The sequence below is a fragment of the Neopelma chrysocephalum genome, unplaced genomic scaffold, assembly GCF_003984885.1.
Source record: "Neopelma chrysocephalum unplaced genomic scaffold, ASM398488v2 Primary Assembly neopelma1_95715, whole genome shotgun sequence".
In the NCBI taxonomy this organism is placed as follows: domain Eukaryota; kingdom Metazoa; phylum Chordata; class Aves; order Passeriformes; family Pipridae; genus Neopelma; species Neopelma chrysocephalum.
In genome coordinates this window covers 517,375-539,130 of record NW_020924378.1, presented here as the reverse complement: position 1 = coordinate 539,130, position 21,756 = coordinate 517,375, and the positions used below count along the sequence as shown (strand labels likewise).

At 40.7% G+C, this 21,756-nt stretch overlaps 2 protein-coding genes across 3 annotated transcripts in view; one reads left to right on the top strand and one right to left on the bottom strand.

The window, feature by feature from the left end:
• Positions 1 to 33: 33 nt before the first annotated feature.
• Positions 34 to 21,756, top strand: part of IDUA (iduronidase, alpha-L-) — a 44,244-nt gene continuing 22,521 nt past the window's right edge. Inside the window, exons 1-2 of the mRNA XM_027708200.1 lie at positions 34 to 219; positions 2,563 to 2,703. Coding sequence (XP_027564001.1) covers positions 95 to 219; positions 2,563 to 2,703 — 266 coding nt within the window. The 5' untranslated portion in view covers positions 34 to 94. The remainder of the gene's footprint in view (positions 220 to 2,562; positions 2,704 to 21,756) is intronic.
• Positions 5,033 to 20,352, bottom strand: SLC26A1 (solute carrier family 26 member 1). 2 transcript variants are annotated; one of them, XM_027708199.1, is made up of 4 exons: positions 18,497 to 20,352; positions 12,370 to 12,436; positions 11,298 to 11,946; positions 5,033 to 9,929 (listed from the first exon to the last, which is right to left on the bottom strand). In XM_027708199.1, exons 3-4 carry the CDS (start codon positions 11,916 to 11,918, stop codon positions 8,409 to 8,411), a joined length of 2,142 nt encoding a protein of 713 aa, XP_027564000.1. In that variant the 5' UTR covers positions 11,919 to 11,946; positions 12,370 to 12,436; positions 18,497 to 20,352; the 3' UTR covers positions 5,033 to 8,408. The 2 variants fall into 2 exon arrangements, with proteins under 2 accessions (XP_027564000.1, XP_027563999.1); XM_027708198.1 differs by lacking the exon at positions 12,370 to 12,436 and having other exon boundaries at positions 18,497 to 20,350.

Here is a 21,756-nt window from a genome sequence, read left to right as displayed (position 1 = left end):
GGGGGGTGGGCGCCGCTCGCCCCCGGGGCGTGCCCTGGCGCGTCGGCAGCGGGCGCCGGTGGCGTTCGGCGGGCCCCGCCGCCGTCCCGCCGCCATGGGGCCGCTGCTGTGGCTGCTGCTGGTGCCCCTGGGCGCGGGCTCCCCGGCGTACGAGGTGTACGTGGATGCCCGGCGGGCCGAGCGGCCCCTGCAGCACTTTTGGAGGAGCACTGGCTTCTGGTAAGCGCGCACGGCCTGGCCCCGGGCCCCTCCGCCGGGGCTCTCGCCTCGGCTACCTCCCGCCCTCTCGATCCGGGGCGTGCGGAGTCTGCCTTCCAGGAGGAACCGAGGCTCTCCCGAGCCAGCCGCTGTGGGATCGGGGGGCCTTGCTGCCCCTCGCTGCTCAGCTTCTGCTGCATTAGCTCCACCAGTGCAGAGCAGAATGTGGGATGTGGCCAGTTAGTGTGATCTGGCCAAAAAAATAGGCCCGGGCGACATTCCCTCGCCGAGTTGCTTCATTGCCCCCTCGAACACGCGAAGGCCTTCCTTCTCCCCCAGCGCAGCGCATATGTTGATACTCTGAACTCATTTCCTTTACTTTTCAGTGTTTCTATTGCCACGGCCTCTAAATAGGCCCAGGCAAAGCTTCTGATAGTTCTGGGACTATCAGACAAAAGACTGTTATTTCTAGGAGTTTGTTCCTCTTGACAAGCTCCTTTCCACGTGCACCATCTTCCTGATGTGGCTGGTGAGTCCGGTTGCCCTAAGTCAGGGGGATGGCTGGGACTATGAAAAAAATGTTATCTCCACGACCCTGTATTCTGGTAGTGATTTGATTCTGGGAGAAAGCCCAGTCTTACTGGGCTAACTGGTTTAGGGTTAGCCTTCAAGTTTTGTCAGATACATGTAGGCTTCTAGCAGGCTTGAAAGCAAGAGAAGGTACATTCCGCTGCCATGCTTGTATTTTACTCTAAACGGATTATGACCTCAGTTTAGGCATACAGTGGATTAAATAACACATGTATGGAAAAGAGTTGCAGTAAGGATGGAATCAGCAGCATGTGCTTTGGAAAAAGGAATTTGTGTTCTTTTTCTTTTTGTATAAAGCGTAAAGGTACCCCAAGTCAAAAGTTGCAACTTTTTTTTTTAATTTTCTATGTTGTTGGGAAAACAGAACAGGACCTAAAATACATTCTGATTAAGAGAGATGTTTGAGTTTTCTGGATTTTTTTTTTTGCTTTTTTTGTTTCATTTTTTTGTTTTAATTTTTGCTTGCAATGTTAGGAAACATTAATGAAAACCTGCCTTAAAAATAGTATGTTTAGCTCATTTAAACTGCACCCGCGATTTTAGTTGTGTGAAAACCTTTGGAAAGCTGCAAGCGTGACAGGCATGTGAGGGAAAGGCAGAGGGGCAGCAGCAGAGGCTCTCCATGGGTCAGCAGCTATTCAGTTATAACACTTGGCCAACAGTGAAAGCTCACACAGTGGCACAACTGGGTTCCAGCTGTTAAAACTTCTTTTCTGTATCACAGTTTCAGACAGCTGGACAAGGGCACAGCTGTGGATCAGCAGCTGGATAAAGCCTGGCAGCAGGGCTTGAGGTTCTCTTGGATGGGCACTTTGCACTCAGAACAGGAAAGGACAGATACTGATATCACCACTAACAAAACCTACTATTCTGTTAGCTCTCTTTTGTGTCTCGTCATGGTTTCTGCTCGATTTCTCTCTAGCAGAGTCCGAATTTCAGAGTGTTTATTCAGCATGGACTAAGCAAAAATATGTGAATGCTCTGTGCCTTGACTTTCCAACTTTGCCACTGTTGAACTGAAGCCAGTTTGAATTTCAGAGTAGTAGTAGAACACTCCTTCATAATCTGGTATTTAACACTGTTGTCATCCACTGGAACAATTAAAAGTACCCAAATGGCTGATAGATTTTTAGTAAGAGTAGAGCCAGTGACTTCTCAGTCTCCCTTGTGTGACTTGAAGCATAGGAACCTTGAGCCACGTATTCCTGTGCTTCCTTATGCTTAGGGCTGAGTTGAACATGGCTGAAGAATATGAAGGCTCTGAGCATCTAATTCTGCTTCTAACAACTGTAGCTTCCACAGCAGAGCATGAATTGATGTCATTGCATGAACTTCAGCGGGAAGGTCAAGCCCATATTTTTCATACTACAGACGTCAGCATGTCTGACTTCCATTCCAGAGCCTAAGAGACACTGAGCTCCCTTATCATTAGGTACTCAAACAGGGTGACTGCCACTGTATGGTTTCCTAGGGCCACTACTGCCTGAGGTTGCTGTCTGTGCAGTAATGACTGCCTGTAACGCTTTCCTGCGAGCGTGCCAATGAGATACACCCAAGTTGTGTTCCACTTTGGCAAATCCCATGTATAGCCAGTTAGCCCCAAATAACCTGCAACTGCGTTTTGCTTTCACCTCATGTCAGACAGTGCTCCTCATGCTGAGTGGGATCTTGCAGTTGGTGTAGGGACTTAGCATAGGCACTTTTGCATACCCAGTGGTGCTGTTATTTAATGTTGCAATGTGTTGTTTCTTTTCTGTCCCTCTTTTCCTGAAGCCCTCCTTTGCCTCACAGCCGTGCTGACCTGTTTGACCTGAGCAAAGACCAAGAGCTGAACCTTGCCTACATTTCTTCTGTTCCACATGGTGGCATTGAACAAGTTCGAATTCACTGGTTGCTGGAATTAGTTGCTCTTAGGTAAGCAAACACCTCAAGTCAAAGTCTAGGAAAACTTAAATTAAAAGGTCCAACAGATGCTCACTTTGATATTTATCTTTGTCTGCTTGCAAGCTGGGCGTGTCTTTGCTTCCTTGGAAGTCAGTTATGTTCCAACAGATGGGAATTATTTTGAGGTTTTAAGAGATTGAGAAAGAGGGAGCTTCTGTTGAGAAGCTGAAGGACTAGAAAGATGGCTTACTTTTTAGTCCTTTAATTTAGGAGACATGATACAGCAAAAAAAAATCCCATGAAGATTGATACAAGCCTGATTTATTGAGAGGTCCAAATGAAAACTGCCACTATTTTTCTACTATTTCTATCTTCCTTCTACCTAACTTGGAATTTACTTTTTGCATCCTGAGCCCACCTGTGCACTGCATCAGTTGACAGGTAGTGACAACTAAAATGGTGAATTCGGGTAATACCAGTTAATACCCTCTTCCAAAAGGATTCATATACAGATAACATTTCTAGTTCTAGGGAAATACATGTCAGATTTTGGGAGGACAACGTTGGAATTCGTTGCCTTTCAAGTCCCATTTGAACTCAGTTTAAATGCACTCATACCAATATGCCCAGTGGAAATAACCAAATACAGATGCCTAGAGCAGGGTCTGTGAGGGAAGACAAAATATAAAAACCCCATCAAAAATTGTAATAGCTCTTAAAGTTTTGCCTGGCTCAGACTGTTGCTGAGCTGAGCATGTTTACAATCCCCATTACTGTGGCATGTGCCACCCCGATGCAGGACAATGGGAATTTATCATTTTTGGGAAGCAACAAGGGGAAGGAGAGGAAACAAGGGGAAGCAACTGTGGAAAAGGCATGTGAGCAAAAAGAGTTGCATGTTTCAAAGTGTGTATTAGGAACAGAAGTTTTCTTCCTTGTTATTAGGGTGTGCTTGTGTATGTAGATTTTTTGGGAAGGTGATGAGAAGCCCTGCACGCAGGTAAGTATTGTATCTGTAGCCCAGAGTGGCCTCTGTATGTTAGTCCATCTGTGAATATAGCAGGTAACAGAGCTCCTTGCACTCATCTTTCCCTGTGGAAGTTTCCAGTGAACACCCTTTCCTCTACTGTCTTGCCCTCTCTGATTGGACTGTGGGATTTGTACTCTTGCAGTGATCCAGGGCAAGGGCAACTACCAGTGCTCACCACTGCTGGGGTCCCTGTCTTGGATCTCAGAAGTTTCTCCTGAGAGATGGCTTGGGTCTTTCAGGTTTCTGTAACCATCTGACTTAGGAAAAACCTGTGAGTACCTTTGAAAAGAAAGTAGCCACATCTAAAGTCAGAGCCCAGAATCCCTCCTGGCAGCCTGTCTTAGTTGTGCCATGTGTTGAATTGGGCTTTCCAAATGAGGGAAAGGAATGCATCTGTCATGGATTCTGCTCAGCCTTTTTAGGAAGTGAGGCACTGAGTCTTTCAAAGTGGGGTACAATCCTTCACACAATTAGAATTCTAGGAGTATGGAAGCTTAGCAGTCAATCAGGAAGTCCCCAGCAAAGCTGTGGTGCCTCAAGGGTAGGATTCTAATCCACTATCCGTGATATTTAGCCCAACCTTGACATGTGGTAATTAGAAACTTTGCTACTGTTTAGAACCAGGCTTAAAACTCTTCATTTTGCAAAAAATTGTGCATTTGTCAAAGGCAAGGAGACATTTGAGTTGTGGAAGGACAACCAGTGGTCTGAGTGTCAGCAGTGATTTGGAAGGGGAGAGAGCATGGAGTGTGCAGACAAACATTGGAGTTGAAAAAAGCAATGGGCAGGAATGCAAGTAGGAGAAGGAGAGATCCAGTCCTGACGCTGAATTTTGCACCTGTGCGCTGAATTTTGCACCTTGCGCCTGAACCAGTGGTTTCCAGAAAGATGTAGAGGTTTTGAGTGAGAAATCTCCAGCAGTAGAACTGTATTATGTCATGGGGTCAGTGAGTAGAGAAGACTTCATGGAATGTGAAAATGGGCGCTTGACTGAAGAGGAACACTTAGAGAGAACAGAAGACTAGGAGGTACCACCTCTGTGGAGTCCGAACAGATAGAGGCTTTGCTTTTCCTCACAATTGTGTCATCATCAGAAAGGGGTCATAAATGTTTCTGCCAAGAAGCAGATGTGCTCAAATAAAAGACTGCCTCCTTCCCCTTCTCACTTCTGTAGTGGTCTTTCTCATTATATCTTCTAATCCCCCAATGCCAAGTGCATCCCTTCATTTTAACCATTTTCTAGTACAGGAAGCCCACCTCTTTATCTTTTTCTTTATTCTGAGTTAGCCCATTGTTTCACCACCTGTGAAAGGATACCATAAGACAAACTGTTTTCAAACAACTGCTAGTTTTATTTTCCAGCCAAAAGCACACACTTGTCTCTTGGTCTTGTGGCATAGAAGTATTCATGATTATCGGGGAACCCAAGATGTTTTTCAGGGACTGGACAGTTCCCAGATTGTTAGTTACCAATGCCAGTAAACAGAGCTGTTTTGACACCTAAACCACACATTCTTGCCATGCCACACTAGTCAACATGACAGATTGAGCTGAAGATTCCCAGCTCTTTGCCCAGCTCTAAGGGACACAAACAGTCCACAAGTTAAGAACCCTTTTCCGTTCTTATGTAGCAGTACTAAAATCTGTTTGATACACGATACATGATAAATCACAAGGCATCACAGTGAACAAAAATACAGTCATTCTATATGAAGCATATAACATTTCCTAAAAGGCATATAACAATCTTTATTTCAACAGTATTAATGTTAACATAGTCAGAATTACAAGACCATCCCCAGCTCCTCTGCAAGTCACCATACTTAATCTCTGGTAGACTAGGAGAGAAGAGAATCAGCAGTTTTTGTTAAATTTCAGTCTTTGTGTCCTTCATCTTGGTATAACACAGTATAGCAAACATAAATGTACTAGCAAAAGGTTTGCTTTTTTGATTAACTTTTACATACTCCTTAGAAATAATTCTCCCAACATCCCTACAGCATAGCACTGAAGTTATTTCCCTGCTGTGTTTGACATTGTCCAACACAGCTTGATTGTGAGCCAGTTCTGCCAGTAAACCCAAACCAGAAAATTGTTTCTATGGTTTCTTCTGATCAGTAGTTTCTTTCTTTGCAGTAAAAGTCATAAAGCTTCCTCTCTCTTACGTGTAGCCAAGTTTCTTAGCTTAGGTATCCTTTGGTACCATGCCTACAATAAATATGATGAAAAAGAGACTTCTGACTCTTAATTTCTCAGCCTCTCTTCGTTTTTCTCTGGAGACTGTTGCAAGGATACACCTTCCATTAGAACCTCTTTTTTTTCTCTTTTAAAATGAGATTAATCTAGAGTTAAGGGTATTTTTTGCATTTTTTTTCTTTATGTTCTGGATTGGTGGATTGATCCATAAAGCTAAAAAATGTCTGGATTGCTAGGATGTTTTATTTGACTTCCAACGACAGCTTGTTTTGGCATAGCAGTCTAAGAGTGTCTGTGTTGATACTTTGTGGTATTAACTCCTCATGCTTGCCGCAAGCAGGACCTTAAAAGAGGTATTTCCTGATCAAAGACTGGTTACACAAAGCAATATTTTTTCCTTGGGCTCTGCTCATTTCTTTTTAGAACAGAAAAGCTAGGCATACCAAGTCAGCAGTTTAAATAATAATGTAAGTGAATTGTTTGATGGCACGAAAATGCTGCCAATGATCAGTCCTTTAATCTTGTGACATTTCTGGCAGGTTTTACTGCTCTGGCCTTCTTAACAGTAATGAGTTCATGAAAATGTCAGTATTGAATCAGCTAATACTGTGCTATTCTCAATCCCTGTGAAGACATTTTTTATTTTTTTGGAATTTATTTTTTATCTTTTGGTAATGCACTACTTTTCCTTTAACAAAATACTTGTTCTTGAGAACCAGACAGTACCTGGGGCACCTGGAGGGCCTCAGTTTGAGTGTTCTTTCTTTCAGAGATCTAAAAAGTTGAAACAAGCAAGTCACATGTTGTGTTGGCCTGACTTCTTTTTTTTTTTTTTTAAATGTCACAGCAAAGAAGTGGCTTCTGCATACTTGGAAGCTCTGTTTCTAGAGCTTCTACGTGGACTCTGTTTCTAGAGTCTGCTAATTGTAAGAGGCACAGCTGTGATAGAATTTCCTTCTGTGCTTGGTGCTGTATGAACCAGCCATGATTAATGAGAGAGACAGGGCAGCTTTCCTACCTTTTGTGCAGGTAATTATAAACTTGAGTGGAGGATATTCTGCCTATGCCATGAGCCAGAACACTGTGTACTAACTGTGCTAAAATCAAAATCCGAAGCTATGCTTATTTGTAATAAAAAGAATATGCATATATAACAAAACAACTGACACTGGCAGTATCATACGACATAAAGCACAATGAACAGCAGTTAAGGTAAATTATTATAGAAGGTGACTAGACCTGGAAAAGATGGTCTAGTGGACCTCAAATCAAAGACTAGTATGATAGGAGAAAAAAAACCAAAACAGAACAAACAAAACCCCACAACATCTGTAGTATGTACAAACAGTGGTGGAATTTTTCCAACATACGAGGATCACAAGTTACAAAGCGTTGCTCCCTTTACTTGGCCCAGGTATGTTACTTGTAATACTTCATTAGCATTGCATCAGAGAAGACCAGCCAGGCAGTTCTGACTGACCTATCAATCCCCTTGTAGGCAACTCACAGATTTACCTTCCCACCCTACCCTATTTGCTCCTGTTTTTCTTTGAACCCAGGCAGGCATTTGTAGGAAGAAGGTGATGTACTGCATCACGGTTCTGAGGTTTTATGTTTGGTGATGCTTATGTATCCCTGAATTAGAGTTGCATCTGCCCACCAGAGGCAACTTATTTTTACAGGACGGTGGTACAGCTACCTGGGTAGTTGTGTGACTGGCAGTTAAAGCCATTCGTTTTCCCTAATCCTGTTTATCCTCTTACTAGTTACAAAATCTTGCGTCAAGCATATTTCTTCTGGCATCATTAGGGGTATCACAGCCTTCAGTAACTAATTACCACAGATTTAAGCCAATAAAACAGCCGACTCCAGCAGCAATTTTTGGAAATGCTCGTTTTGAGAGGACCTGTGATGAATCACGATTTCTTCTCCTGTGGCAGGTTGTGTTATTAAGCCTGTGTAATCAAGGAGGAGAGACATGCTACATTCCACAATATTTTATACATTTTATTTGTGTGCAAACAGTGGGAGTTGTTTAGGAGCGCACCTGGAATGATGGAAGGGGCAGGGCCTTGCAAGCCAGAATTTAAACCATTGCGTGTCCAGGATGCTGGATTGATTGCATTTTCATGGGAATGGCTTAACTCTCTTAACACAAACCAGTCATTAAGCCCCTGGGAGAGCCAGGTGACACTGGGCTGACCATGAGCAAAAGAGTCTCATGACATACATGTTGGGTCATAAATGATCATGGTACAAGGGACAAGCCAATCCCAAAATTCCTTACTGCACATCACCTGCATTTTAAAGTGAAGGTGCAGGTGATAATCTGACCTGTTCCATACTTGTCCTGGACTGCATCCTCAGTGGCTGTTCTACATGGCATCTGACAAACAGTAGAGCTCTTCAGGGGAGAATGGCTTGTACACAGCCAGTAGTGTGTCTGATATTGCAAATTGCCCCACTTCATCTGTTGCTTTTGTGGTGAATTGTCAAGGAAGACATAGGGTTAAACTGAGCAATCTGCTGGAAGCTTTTGGTCTTTTGCAAACAGCACAGCATTATGTATACTGTAGAACAGCATTTCCTGCATGCTTCCAAAATCTCTTCCAAAGTAACCTCCTCTTTTCAGAGAGTCTATCACTGAGGGATTGCAGCAAGCCAGGAGAACAGAAATGTTTAAGTTCTTGTAGTCTTTCAGGATTTCCTTTAGGGTATTAACTCCAGTGGTGTCCAAAAATGAGATGGACGAGCAATCTACAACAAGGGCTTGGAAATCAATTTGCTTAGGAACTAGTTGCAAAGTGGTTTCTCCAGTGCCCAGTCCATTAGCAGTTCTGTGATTTCCCTTTTGCAGATGCTGCTTTTCCTTCTTCTCGTATTTCTTCCTTCTAGCAGCTTCTAGATTAGGATCTAAGTTGGTCAATCTGTACAGAGACTTTAGGAAGTAGTTTTTATTTGCATAGTAAAGTGGAGCCTCAAAACGAAATATTTTGACCTTTGGAACAGTAGTGAGATTTTCATATTCTAAGTCATCCTCATAAAAACCTGTGTCTTGGATCTGACCAAGCAGGGCTGTCCGTGGCCGCTGTGTCCGAACAACAATGCATAGCATGGAGAAAACAATGCCAACCAACAACCCTATTTCTGTGCTGACCAAGGCAGAGGCAGACATAGTAATGACCCAAACAAGCGTGTCCACCTTATTCACGTGGTACCGTGCTGGCACATCTCTGAACTTCCTCAGGGCTCCTCGGAGGCTGACAATAATGATACAAGCCAGGACACACTTCTGCAAGGAGTAGAAGAGAGGTGCCAGGAAGAGCAGCACCAGCAAAACCACCATTGCACTAATTACTCCAGAGACTTGAGTCTGGCAGCCTGTAGATGTTTTCACAAGGGTTTTTGCCAGAGCTGCACTGGTTGCAAAAGAGTGGAAGAAAGAAGGAATGATGTTGCAGAACCCCACAGCAAACATCTCCTGGTTGGCTCGGATGGTGTAAGCATATTTCTTTGCACACATTTCAGAAAGGGACACAGTGAAGACAAAACTGACTAGGGCAAGAGGCAAAGCATCTACAGCGACTCGGAGCATTAAGTTGAACTGTGGTACCTCTGGAGGAATAAATCCTGTTGGAATAGCTCCAGAAACACTGGATGCATAGACTTCATTTAACTTCCCGTAGTGTGACACCAGTGTTGCCACGACAATAACTACCAGCTCTGTGGGAAGAGGAAATTTCAGTTTATGCTTATACCGATCTCCCAGTTCCTTCGCAGTGACCAGCACCACGATACAAATGGCACTTGTGATGACATCACAAAGGTTGGCCTGAGAAATGTTCCGGAAAATGTTAATCCAGGTAATAACAAGCATCCCGTGCCCTTGGCTACGTGGAATTTTTATTCCAATCAAATATTTCACTTGAGCTGTTAAAATGGTTAAGGAAGCACCGGTTGCAAAGCCGTCTAGTACCGACTCAGATAGGTACATAGATACAAAACCCAGACGGAAGATCCCCATTAGAACCTGAGGAAACACAGAAAAACAAAAAAAAAATACATGAGCTGTAACTGTTGCTGCAAATAATTAAGCACAGATGGGAGAGAACTAGCTGGAGGCCGATAGCATTTGGCTATTTCAGTCTTAAAACAGGAATTATCCTTTGTTTTTTCCAGTCTGCTTTTAAAACATGTGATTCCCTTTACTGTTGTGGGACCTTACAAACCCAAGAGGTGAATGAGGAGTTTGAGGCAGGGTCAGTCAAACACTGGTCTGAGGTGACTCCACTGAAGTGGCTTGTCTGAATCTTGTTTCTTATGCAAAAGAGTAGTGGATCCAAAATGCTTCTGTTATACCAAAGCAAATTTTCTCTTTTTCTGTCTTAAAGTGAATAAAGTTAAAATGTACAGCCTTTGTGCTGTAAACAGAACTTGAATGACAACAAGTAAGATCCCTGCTTTAGGTGTTGTATTAAACAGCTTTTAATTTTAGCCTGGTGAACAGAAGGGAAAGTGGAGCACAGACAGCCTTTGTGGCATGCCTAAGGTCAGAAGTGGCAGAAGTGCTCACAGACTCTCCCATATCTCAAGATACTGTCCCTAATTAATTCCTTCTCCTTTCTTAGATGGCTATGAAAATATAGCTTCACAAGGGCATTTTTTTTGCTCATAAATGTGATCTGAAATTTCTTAGTAAACAGGGAGATAGCTAGCTTCTTCATATATATATATATATGTATATATACACAATTAATAGGTTAAGTACTAAGGCTGATACTTCCTTCTGTGTTCTCTTGATATCCTTGTGATGGGCGGTGTGTTGGCAAGTCTCAAAGAGTCCAGCACAGCCATTATCTGAAAAGTAGGCTAGTCAATCTATTTCTCCTCTTGTCCTTTCTGCTTTTGAATTATCTTTGCACAGCAGTTTGGTAGAACATAGCACCCCCTAGCAAAACACTGAGTCACACATTGTGAACCTGTAGAATGAGTATGTTTGCACCTTTGTTAAAATATCGAGGGAAACAGAATTACTTCTTCATTGTTGAAGTACACAGTTACCTGGAAATTTCCCTCATGATAAGACCTGTAGTGGGAGTCATGGTCCCGTGAAAGCAACAAGGCCAAAAGGCAGTAGAGTATCAAAACAACGTTATTGGTCTTGCAGAAGACTCTTGTTTTATCTGTGGTTGCTAGTAGCTAAGAAAAACTGCCTGTCTCATGCTTTCTCTGAGTTGCATACAGTTAGTCTTCCTGGAGAAAACAGTCCAAGGTACACGTACATTCAAGTGAACTGATACCGTATCTCTCACCAAAAGAGGGTCAAGCCAAAGCTTAGGTCATACAAAGAAGCTTTAGGAACTTCATACCTTGCCTCTGGATGGCAGCAACCACTTACCTGATACACTCCAGCCACAAATGTCAAGGCTGTAGCAATGCCGATAGCGTAGCATTCTTTCCCGCACTCAGCATTTATCCCCGCAATCGTAAGGTTGAAGGCAGTTGTGTTGGACAGGCTGTCATTCTGCAGAGAGCCATCACCCAAGGCTGGTGGGGCATCATCATTCAAGTCAAACCCAGCCAAGAGAAGTTCTCGGTCCACAACTTGTCCTACCATTAAGCTTATCAAGCTGAAAATGCCAACTGATACATGACGGGATGTGCCCATTAGGAAATAGATGATGTTGGCGAAGAATGATGTGTAAAGGCTATAAATGGGCTTCAGACCTGCCAGCAGTGAGTATGCAATTGCTTGAGGCACCAAAATGATCCCAATTACTAACCCAGACATAATATCCCCCCAAATGTATTCTTTGCACTGGTACTTGGGAAGCCATCGTAAAACAGGAAAGAAATCCATAACAAAGTTCTTCAGCTTCTGTGGGGTGCAGGAGCAGCTCTTTTTCAGCTTAGCTAGCATGACTTCTTTCCTATTAATCTTCACATGTGTCTTTCTTTCCATGATAAAGAAGGAAGAGGTGCTGTTTTCCATTCTGGTAGCCTCAAGTTGTCTTTCCATTGTCCCAGTTTACTTCATTTACGTGTTCCTGCAACATGAAGAAATCATCCGTTAGGTTGCAATTCATCAAGTTTTTTTTTAGCACAGATGCTTTAATGCTAACAGTCTGTCACCTATTTTGCTTTTAAAGAAGCATCATCCCAAGAAGCACACTATCATAGGGCTACAGTGGCATATAACACTAAGAAATAAATCTGAAGATTGAGCCCTTTCTTGCAGACATTAAAGAGTACATTCAATTTAATCCAGTTTGTTTTACCAAGGAAAAACGGGGTTAAATTAGTAGTGTCTTTGCTCAACAAAGATTTCCATCATCTCTCTCAAATCTTCCATCATAAAGATCTCTGTGAGCAGAGGTAGCACTTTATGGTGTGAAATAAATGTGCTAGTGAGGTAGGTTATAGTCTTTCTGATAGTGAGTGCATCTTGTAGTCACTGATTTGTAACTCACATGTGGTATAATGGTCTGTCACTGCAGCTGTTGTCAATGCACAGGAGAAAAATGTTGCTGGTAGAACCTGTAAAGCAGAGTTTTCTGGAGAGCAACAGTTTAGTCTTGTGCAAAAATTTGTGCACAAGCCACTGATGGACTCTTTGTAGTTGCTGCTTAACACCAGCTTGTTGAATTGTGGATTGGTTTGATATATAGTTTCTGTCAGTCAGCATCTCCTCACAAATATCACTTTGGCAACATATGGACCATGCACCGTGATGGAATCTGTTACCGTTGCAGAAGAGCACGGCATGTTAGTGTTTTCAGGTTTAAACACATAGTTACCCTAGTTTTGCTCTCTGGAAATAAGGTGTGACAAATAATTCTGTGTACAGCAGAACAGAAAGGGCAGTGTTTCCTATAATTCTGCATGTTAGTTTTCTAATATACAATGAGTAGCAATATCTACATTCCCCAGATGGTGGTACTTTTGGTGTCTCTTGCCTCAATGGACAGAATATTTTCTCCAAACTCAACCTCTGCCTGTTTACTCAATTGTCAAATTAGGTTGAAATTAGCTTAGTGCGTTCATAAGTCATTTTGGGGGTAGGTTCGGGACATGACTGAGAGGCAGAAGATGCAAGTGCCCTAACTTACACAGCTAAAAAAGTAAAAACAGGAGCAGACAGGAGGAAAATATCAAACAGACTATGCCAGGTGGCAGATCTTATCTTCTGGTTTGCAGTGGAAAGAAAGAATCGACTTCCAAGAGTGGATGACCATACATGAGTAGCGAGATAAGGCATGACTCATTGACCTAGATGCAGATAGTACAACAGTATAGAGAGTCTCTAGGAAAGCAGACCTTCTCCAAGCCCAGCCTCTCCCAGGGTCATAAACAGACAGGATCCCTGCAGCAGAGCTTTTTGGTGCCAAGAGTGACATTGCAATAACGTCAAAGCTTGTCTTCACTTATAAGGAAAAGCTGTTTCTTTCCTCTTTCAATGTCTAGAGACAGAAGCAGTACCCATCAGTTTCCTAAAACTTGAACACTCACTGGCACAGTACTCTGTTGATATATTTTAATGATTTTAACAGTTAATAGTAATTTTAGACTCTAGTGACAGAAGACATCATTCTCTGTGTAAATTTCATATATTTTTGTTATTGTTAAGAAGAGTATTTTGATTTGTTAATGTTTGGTATCACCCAGTTAAAGCGTAGAATTCAAAGCTGAGAAAAAGCAAAGGGTTTGCGAGTCCATCTGGAAGGGTAATTGATAAGCAAAAGAATAGACTGTCAACAGCCTGTAAGCTTTCTATCTTGAGCAGTCCAAATAGACAGTGGCGTATTAGAAAGCCTTTTGTCTATCCTACTTAGAAATTTTTTTCAAGATTTTAATAATTACGTTTTTCCAGCAAATTGAGAATAATAGGAAGATAATTATCTGTAACTAGTGCAGAAATCTGAAACAAGTTCCCAGGTACTATTTTAAACGATACAGTGTGATTTATAAGGCCATGCAAAATTTCATCACAACTTGAAGCAGGATGTTTTGGTGTTATAGATAGGTGATTTATAATTTGATAAAAGGCAGAAAAGAGGTTCTTGTTAGAGACTCGTGGACTGAGTGTCCGAGTTGAGAAGTAGTTTAGATATCTTTTAAAAAATCAGTAGATTTCTGTCCATCCCAATTACATAAAACCATTTTTAGCTCACATTGTATAAATTCCTTTGTTTTTGTAAGTAAGGTTTATTTCCATCATAAGGAAACATTAATTACAATTTAGTGTGATTATTTAGAAAGATCAAAATCTATTTTTTATCAATGCCAAGATTATTTTAGACCCTAATGTACTGCATGGTTATGCTAGGACATATCCTAGCATATTCTTGTCCTGCTTGGACAGGAAATGGGTTGGATCTAGTCTTTGTTAGAATGCAAATGTGAGAGAAAAGATAGAATAAGTTACAACAGCAAGAGAAGAACTTAAAAGCATATGAATAAAGTTTACCAAACACAGAATGCTAGCAAGTGTAATAAAGACACTCATTTTTAAGATGCAAAAACTCAATACTTCCTGTCTTACCTAAATTAGTTTGGAGAATGAGAGGCTTGTGTGTGAGGACAGCAAGTCCTTATTCAAATGCCATTCACTTCTTACAGGCAAATGAAGTCAGAGAGCCAAGAAATAAGTACTGTGCCCTTCCTTGCTTTACAAACTTAAAAGCTAGTGGGCAGTTCAATATCCAATGAGTGCTTTTTATAGGCTACATAAAGAAGATTACATCAGCTTCTGTACACAAGGCTTACATATTTAATTGCACAGTTCCTGTCTGCCTCTCTCTAAAGTCATACAATTTACCTGGGAGTAATTTGGTATTTACAAAAAAACCCCATTGAAACTCACACATGTGTACTGTTTCTGCAGCTTCCTGAGGGATGATAGTAATTTTTAATACATAAGATTATTGGAATATAATTTCTATGGCTATTAAGAGGTCTTGTTTATGAATGATAATTTAGTAATAAATCTTAGCTATACTACCCTACTTATACTGCTACTTATAGTAGCTTTTGGCAAAATACCACTAACCAAAAGAAAAAACCCAAACCCGAAACCTAGTGCAATAAAACATGTATCTTTTGCGTTCAGGCTGACAGGAGGTCATTTTCTTCAATTTTTTCTCCTGAAAGGAAGGTTTTCCTTCCTGTAAATAATTGTTTATTCTGCTATATATACTTTAAGACTCCATGCCAAATGAACATGGTAGCTGTAAAACACTCAGCTCTAAACCTAGATTGGCTTCCAGAAACTGTTAATATTTAAAATTTCTTTGTTGCTTTTAGAACATAGTAAAGTCACACCAAATAATGGGAGGGACAGTGTTATCAGCAACCAATTTTTCAGCTGTGTAACCCAAGGCTGTGATTCCTGTAGCTCAGTAATAACTTAGTTGCTTCACCTAAAGGAAATGAGATTCCACCTTAGCTGCGTGCCGTCCCCTGTGCACTTGTGCAATTTAGCAGAGCTTGGAGCTTCGAATATTGCTGCCATCTCCAAAGACAGAGTGATGGAGAGGAGATCTGTCTGCTCCTGTGCACGTGAGTAAACTCCAGCTTTCTGATTTTAGCACTTAGATACAACACCAGCCTTCCAAAGTGGTAATACTTGAGCGATATGCGGGAGCCCCGGGGTGTCAGTAAATAAATTCCTTTACTGGTTCACCAAACTGACCCATTTTCAGCTTAGGGTATACTAAGTGGTTCATAAGAAAGGGGCAACTTCTACTTCAGTCTCCCTTTCCCCCTCCAGAGCTTCACAGAATGTAATGTTTGCATTTTATTCAAGTGAAGTCTTCCCGTTGCTTGCAGAAAGAGCTGTTCTTAGCAGGGATGTGCAGGTGAAGCAGCATATAGCATAGAACATCTCAGTTCATTGCGTTTGACTTTGATGTTGGAACATCGTGAACTGCTCAAAGCAAGTGAAAGTTTACTTGTGTTCACATTCATGTACAGGTACAACATCCATACAGTTACAACGAAAATAGTATTGGTTATTTTTGTTTGTGTTTTGACATTTGGAGTCTTCACAATTGAGTTTTTTTCGAGTTTCCCTTGACCATATGAGCAAAAACAATTGAGCAGAACCGTGGCCTGAACCACTCGTTCTTTCAGGTTAAATGCACTGACACAGTTTATCTTGTGAAAAAGAGAAACAAAGCCAAGAACCATTCAAGCCAGACAAACTGCCGGCTTTCCAGCTGGCCTTAGTCCCACTTTTCTGCCTGTCTTTTCACCATGCCAGTGACCTGACCAAATCTCTCTGCAGGGGAAGAAACATTTATCACAGTATGTTCTGTGGGATTTCTCTTTGCAAGCAGTTTCTGCTGGTACATAAAAACTGTTTTGACTGGGTGAGTTGTTCTTTGTGAAACAGCACAACCCAAAAAAACTTTATTCTTTTGCATCCTTTTGTCTCCCCAACCTGTTTGTCCACCAGAAAATCTGAAGCTGTATCTCTAGAAAGTCCAAGAGGGAATAAACTGAGCCGGGATGAGCCTGACTCTTTATGCTGAGGAGATCTCTTAAATGCTGTATGTGGGACAGAAGTCAGACAGTATCACAACTCTATACTAGAATTGCTCACTCTTGCTAAAACAGTCATTTCAAGTATAAGTAGAATAAAGTCCTTTAAAGAGTTTGAGCCAAGTGATGCTTACAGTTTCCTTCATGTTTGAACTATGAAAAATCAGCTTCAAACTAATGTGGTTAGAGCAGGTTTTGCACTTATAAACTGAAGTTTAATTATATTTTTGTTGCATAAATTACAGAAAAAACATAAGAGACATCAGTTTAGTTAACTATTTGCTTGAAAACACTTGTAGGTGTTGAGTTAAACTGTTCATGTTTCTTATCAGAAACATTTTCTGTCTGTAAGGAACCTTTCTTGGTCTCTGATGGCTGTTATTACCTTACTTTTCTGTTTTGAGCATTGACAAAATTTTGAAAAAAATCCCTGGTTAGCCGCGCTTATGGTGCATAGATTCAATATACAGAGCTGTGTTATGCTTGCAAACCACATTTTTTTCAGAGGAAGGTACCTGGAAACTCTGCCCCAGTGCACTCTGACCCTTTATGGTGGCATAAAAACCTGAGCCAGCAATTGGTGCTTTGGACATATTTGAACAGATGTAGGGAGGACATTTAGCTTGTGGGACCTGAAATAAAATCCCCTGAGTTGCATATAATATAATACAATACTGCTTTAGCTCCTACTGGTTTGATTTATTAATCTGTTTTTGTTCTGCATGACTCCTTAGAAATGTCAACATAACCTTTAAGTTTTAGAAATGATCAAGTGCTAAAACAGAGCACTTTTAGACTAATCCAAAAGTGAAAGAGGAAAAAGCATTACAGCTTAGAGGTCTTGACGAGTTAGGAAAGCCAGAACAACTCCTCTACAAATTAAAACTGCTGTACTAAGGGGAGATTTGTTCTGAGAGTCAAACGGTCTTTTAGATTTGTGTATTTCTAATTAAAATCTCCAGTTCCCAACTTTTATTTCCAATTAGAAATTGGTCTGGGACTTGCCAGACAGATTAGGCTTTTTTTTTAAATGCTTACATTCACCGGCAGCTGAGATTCAATTCTTATTTTCCCAAGGGTTCTCAGTTCATTATACCAGTGAGTAAGATTGCAGCCACCGACATGTAATAACCCCACAGTTGATGAGCAGGCTACAGTGGAACTCACACAGTCAGCCAGCACCTGTTGTTAAGGCTGGCCCATCAGGCCATCTTTGGGAATGATCATATCTTGCCAAATAAATGATCAAATAGTTTCATTGGTTCTCCAGAGACTCGCTTTGTTCAAGGATTCCAAAACCTGCTGGCCAAAATATTGACATGCTCTTGAGGGCAAGACAACATTATTCTTCTGGAGAGTCCTAGGACATGACCACTAAAAGGGCACTTTCTGTGGAATCAAAAAACATTCCTGAAAATCGGGCTTTCTGCTTTTGGAAAGGCAGCTGTTCCAAAAAGAAGGTCTGGGGTTTTTTTTAAGAAAATCTTTCAAGACAGCTTTTCAAGACCTTGGTTGTCATTCACAAAGTTAAACACTAATCTCTGTTTTGTGCCCTCTGGTTTTGCTGGACATTGTTTAGCCATATTAATTTGGTGCAGAGAACAGCAAATTGATATACCATTCTCATGTTTATTCCTGTTGGCTTCCCTGGCATCTTAGGGTTACTACATGCTATAAGGACAATATTTTGGAAACCATCTTTCATACTTAATCACTAAGAAAATTCTCACTTTTAGTATTTTGAGGAACAAATAAGCCTCATACATGCCATTTTCTTGAATATAAATAAAAACTAGACAAGTGGCTGGTCTTGAACTCTTGGACCAGGATTGCAGGAAAGATAACTGCCATACCATTTTCAGCTGACTGCATGTTTTACAAACTTCTTCCCAGTATCTACCTTTTAAGCAGTATTTATGAACAGCAATGTAATGACAAAAAAACCACAACTAGTGCACAAAATAAGTGAAAAGAGGCAGTTTCACACCTTTGAAAGCAGGCAAAGAACGAATAAACCTGAGTTCAGAGGTGTGGGAAGGGAGACAAATCTCTTACCTGGATAGCTTTTTGACAGGAGTGTATCACCTCTGTTTTTGCACATTGGAATGAATGAAAGTCTTCAGTCAGGCATTGCTCTATTTGCATAAAGGATAATTATTAGCTAAATACTCCTCAAGGTAAGAATGAATAGTTATGGAATCTTGAACTTGCTGCTTGGTAGTGTATTGTCACTTGTATCGCTCTGTAAACTTGTATATATATGTAGCACTAGCTGAGGATTTGAGTTTAAATAATGCATAAGATTATTAATTAACTAACATCCAAAAATTATGCTGAGTTCAGGCTAACACATCTCTGACCTTTGAAGCTACTTCTCATCTGAGATTTGATTTGGTTTCTGCGTCCGCGTGTAGCATTAGCTTTTGATTTTACATATTCAGGGTGTATGAAGAGAACTGCAGTCTTGCTGGAGTGCACTTTGCAGGCTGGAATAAGTACAGTTCTGCTCAGTGCATAGAATGGGACTGCTGGAGGTCAGAGTTCCATTCCTACATGTCAGCACATTCAGATCACAAGATCTGTTGCTTCTGTGTAAACCAAAGACTGTAAAATGTAGGCAGATCAGAGGACAAAGATTGACTTTCTGTTCATTCTTGTGAGGTATATAAATGACCAAGTCCCCTCTCAGTTACCTTGGCTCTTTAGATAGGTGCAGACTATCCAAATGACAAATAAACATCCGTCTCCTCCTCTCAACAAAGGTGATATGTAATGTTTAATGATTACTAAGCAGTGCGGATTAACAGATTGGGCACAAGGCCACAACTCACAGGAACTGTACTACAAGCTAAGGTGTGAGAAGATGGGCATGTCTTTCAGCCAAGGAAGAAAACAAGCATGCATGCAATAAGAATCTGAAATGGGAGTTGCAAGGCCTGAAAAACACTGTGTTGCTGGCTTGCAGCCAGGTGCAGTGCACAAACATGATTACAGAAGGTCAGATTCCAACATTGTCTTTTATCCCAGTGCAGAACGTTGTTTTCTGCTCTTTAAAAATAAAAAGGAAAAATAAAAATGATGGAAATGAAAAGTCAAAACATACATAAGAGAGGAATAGAAAGGGAAGCACATCTCACCTCTGTGATGTTAAATTAGTCATGGCTTCTTAAAACTACTGGCTGTTACCAGGAACTCAGACTTGGTGACAGTAGTTGTGACATTCTAATACCAAAATCTTAAGAAGGTAATTCCAATCTTAGTAAAACCTTGTTTCATACCTTCTTATAGAAAGCCTTTTAAGCAGTCCTGTCCCTTTGCCATTGCTAAGGTAGCTCTTAATAAAAAGGGGAAGCAGTAGTACACTTAATCTGCATAATGAATTTTGCACACTGGTCACCAAGATAGTGTGTTTCTTTGGTCTTGTACACTACAGGATGGAAAATGTCTCCACTGACATTTTTCTGTTACTTTCATTACAGCCTTGCAGTATTTCTTCTTAAAGAAGACATAAACTCAGATGTCTCATATTTGTCCTTTCATCCATTTTACTGCCTAATTCCTAGAACCAGGAGTTATCTTCTCTAATAACCTCTTAAAATGTGCATGCCATTTGCTTCAGTACCAAAATAAGCTTGCCCACTCTGTTCTCCTTTGTATTTCCAATATTTGGAAGATCTGCACCTTCTGGTATTTGCAGTGCTGGAATTTGCAGAATAATTGGGTTTTCCCCCATGTAACAATTCTGAGACCTCTCTGCATTTCTCCAACAGCACTTTTCCCAATATCAGGCTCCTGAGAGAGAGGAGGATGTTATGATATCATTATCACTTGACTCCTACCATATAGAGTTGGTTGTAACTTTGTTTTGCCTAAAAGTAACACTCTCTGAAAATCTAAAAGAAAGAAATTTCAAATTATAATTTTGAAATATGTGAACATTCTTTAGGCACAGCACCATAAAAGTCAGGCTAAATATCTCTGGAGAGGACAGTTCCGCATGGGGAAAAAAAAAATTACTATATGAAGCAATCTCTCATTCTGCCCCTAGGAGTTGTGAAAATAATATAGTTTTGAAGAAATTACATTTTATGATGAACAAGCTTTACTTAGCATGCAGAAGTACTGACAGCAGAACTTTCATCAGTGAATTATGGAGATGGGAGCTCACACTCCGTTGCATAAAGTCATTCATCAAGGCTTCAGTCCAGCAGTAATTCTGAGTGGGCCGGTCCTGGCATCCTGGTTGAATTCCACTGACACTAACGAAAAAGGGCTAATTTCTAAAAGTACCATCTTTCCATGTCTAATGCTCAAGTGTGCAACAGTGGTAATTGGCCAAAATAACCAAAAGACATATTGCAATGAAACACCTATCTCTAAGAATAGGAACTGTGTTAGAAAAATGATAACCATTGACTGGTAATTGTGAGTTTACAGATGATTTTCCTTTGTGTGACTTACTATATGTCCTTATGAACAGATGCACAATCTTAACTGGATTAAGAGCTGCAAAAGATTAAAAGCAAAATCAAACAGAGGTATTTATGAAAGAAATATTAGAAAGAGATAAAATGTATTTGTTGACACACAACTGAGGATTTTAGATTATTTCAGAAAAATTTATGACATTACTACATACAATTCATATCTGGTAACCTAATTATGTACTTTAAAAAATAATGCTAAATTAGTCACACAGGGAAGGTTAATCTTAGAACAATAAAATTGTAGTTAAAATTGTTTGTTTACTGGGCCACAACAAATAACATCAAATCTTCAAAAGTGCATAGTCTGAATGTAATAGCCTTGTTCTTCCTTCTGTGCACATGTCTGAAGTTCATAAATTCTGTGAATTAAAAATCTTAAGCCTAATGCCTGCATTATTTAAAATGCCCTCAAGCCTCAATTAGTCTGTAATTTACCTTGATATCATAGTGACCAGGTGTGCGCTTAAAAAGCATTCATTTGGTTGCTATTTAATAGGAAAGATGGGCACACTGAAGGTAATCATCCACTCTTTTCAAATCCCGTATGCACTCCACCTAATATTCCTTCTCTACCTGTGGCAAGTGTCCAGTGCAGCTTGAAATGACATATATGTGGGGAAAGACATGTTACTGGTTTTTTTAAAATGAAAAAAATCTTATGTAGTCTCTGCTGCAGGAGAAACTCTGAGATCTGCAAAGTTCAGTGCACATTTATGTATTCAAAACTGAGTAAAATAAAATCTGCTTCACTGTGCATCCCTCTATCTGTTTCCCACTACAAACACAGAACCAATGGATTAGCACTTACCAAAGGCACAGAATAGCTGC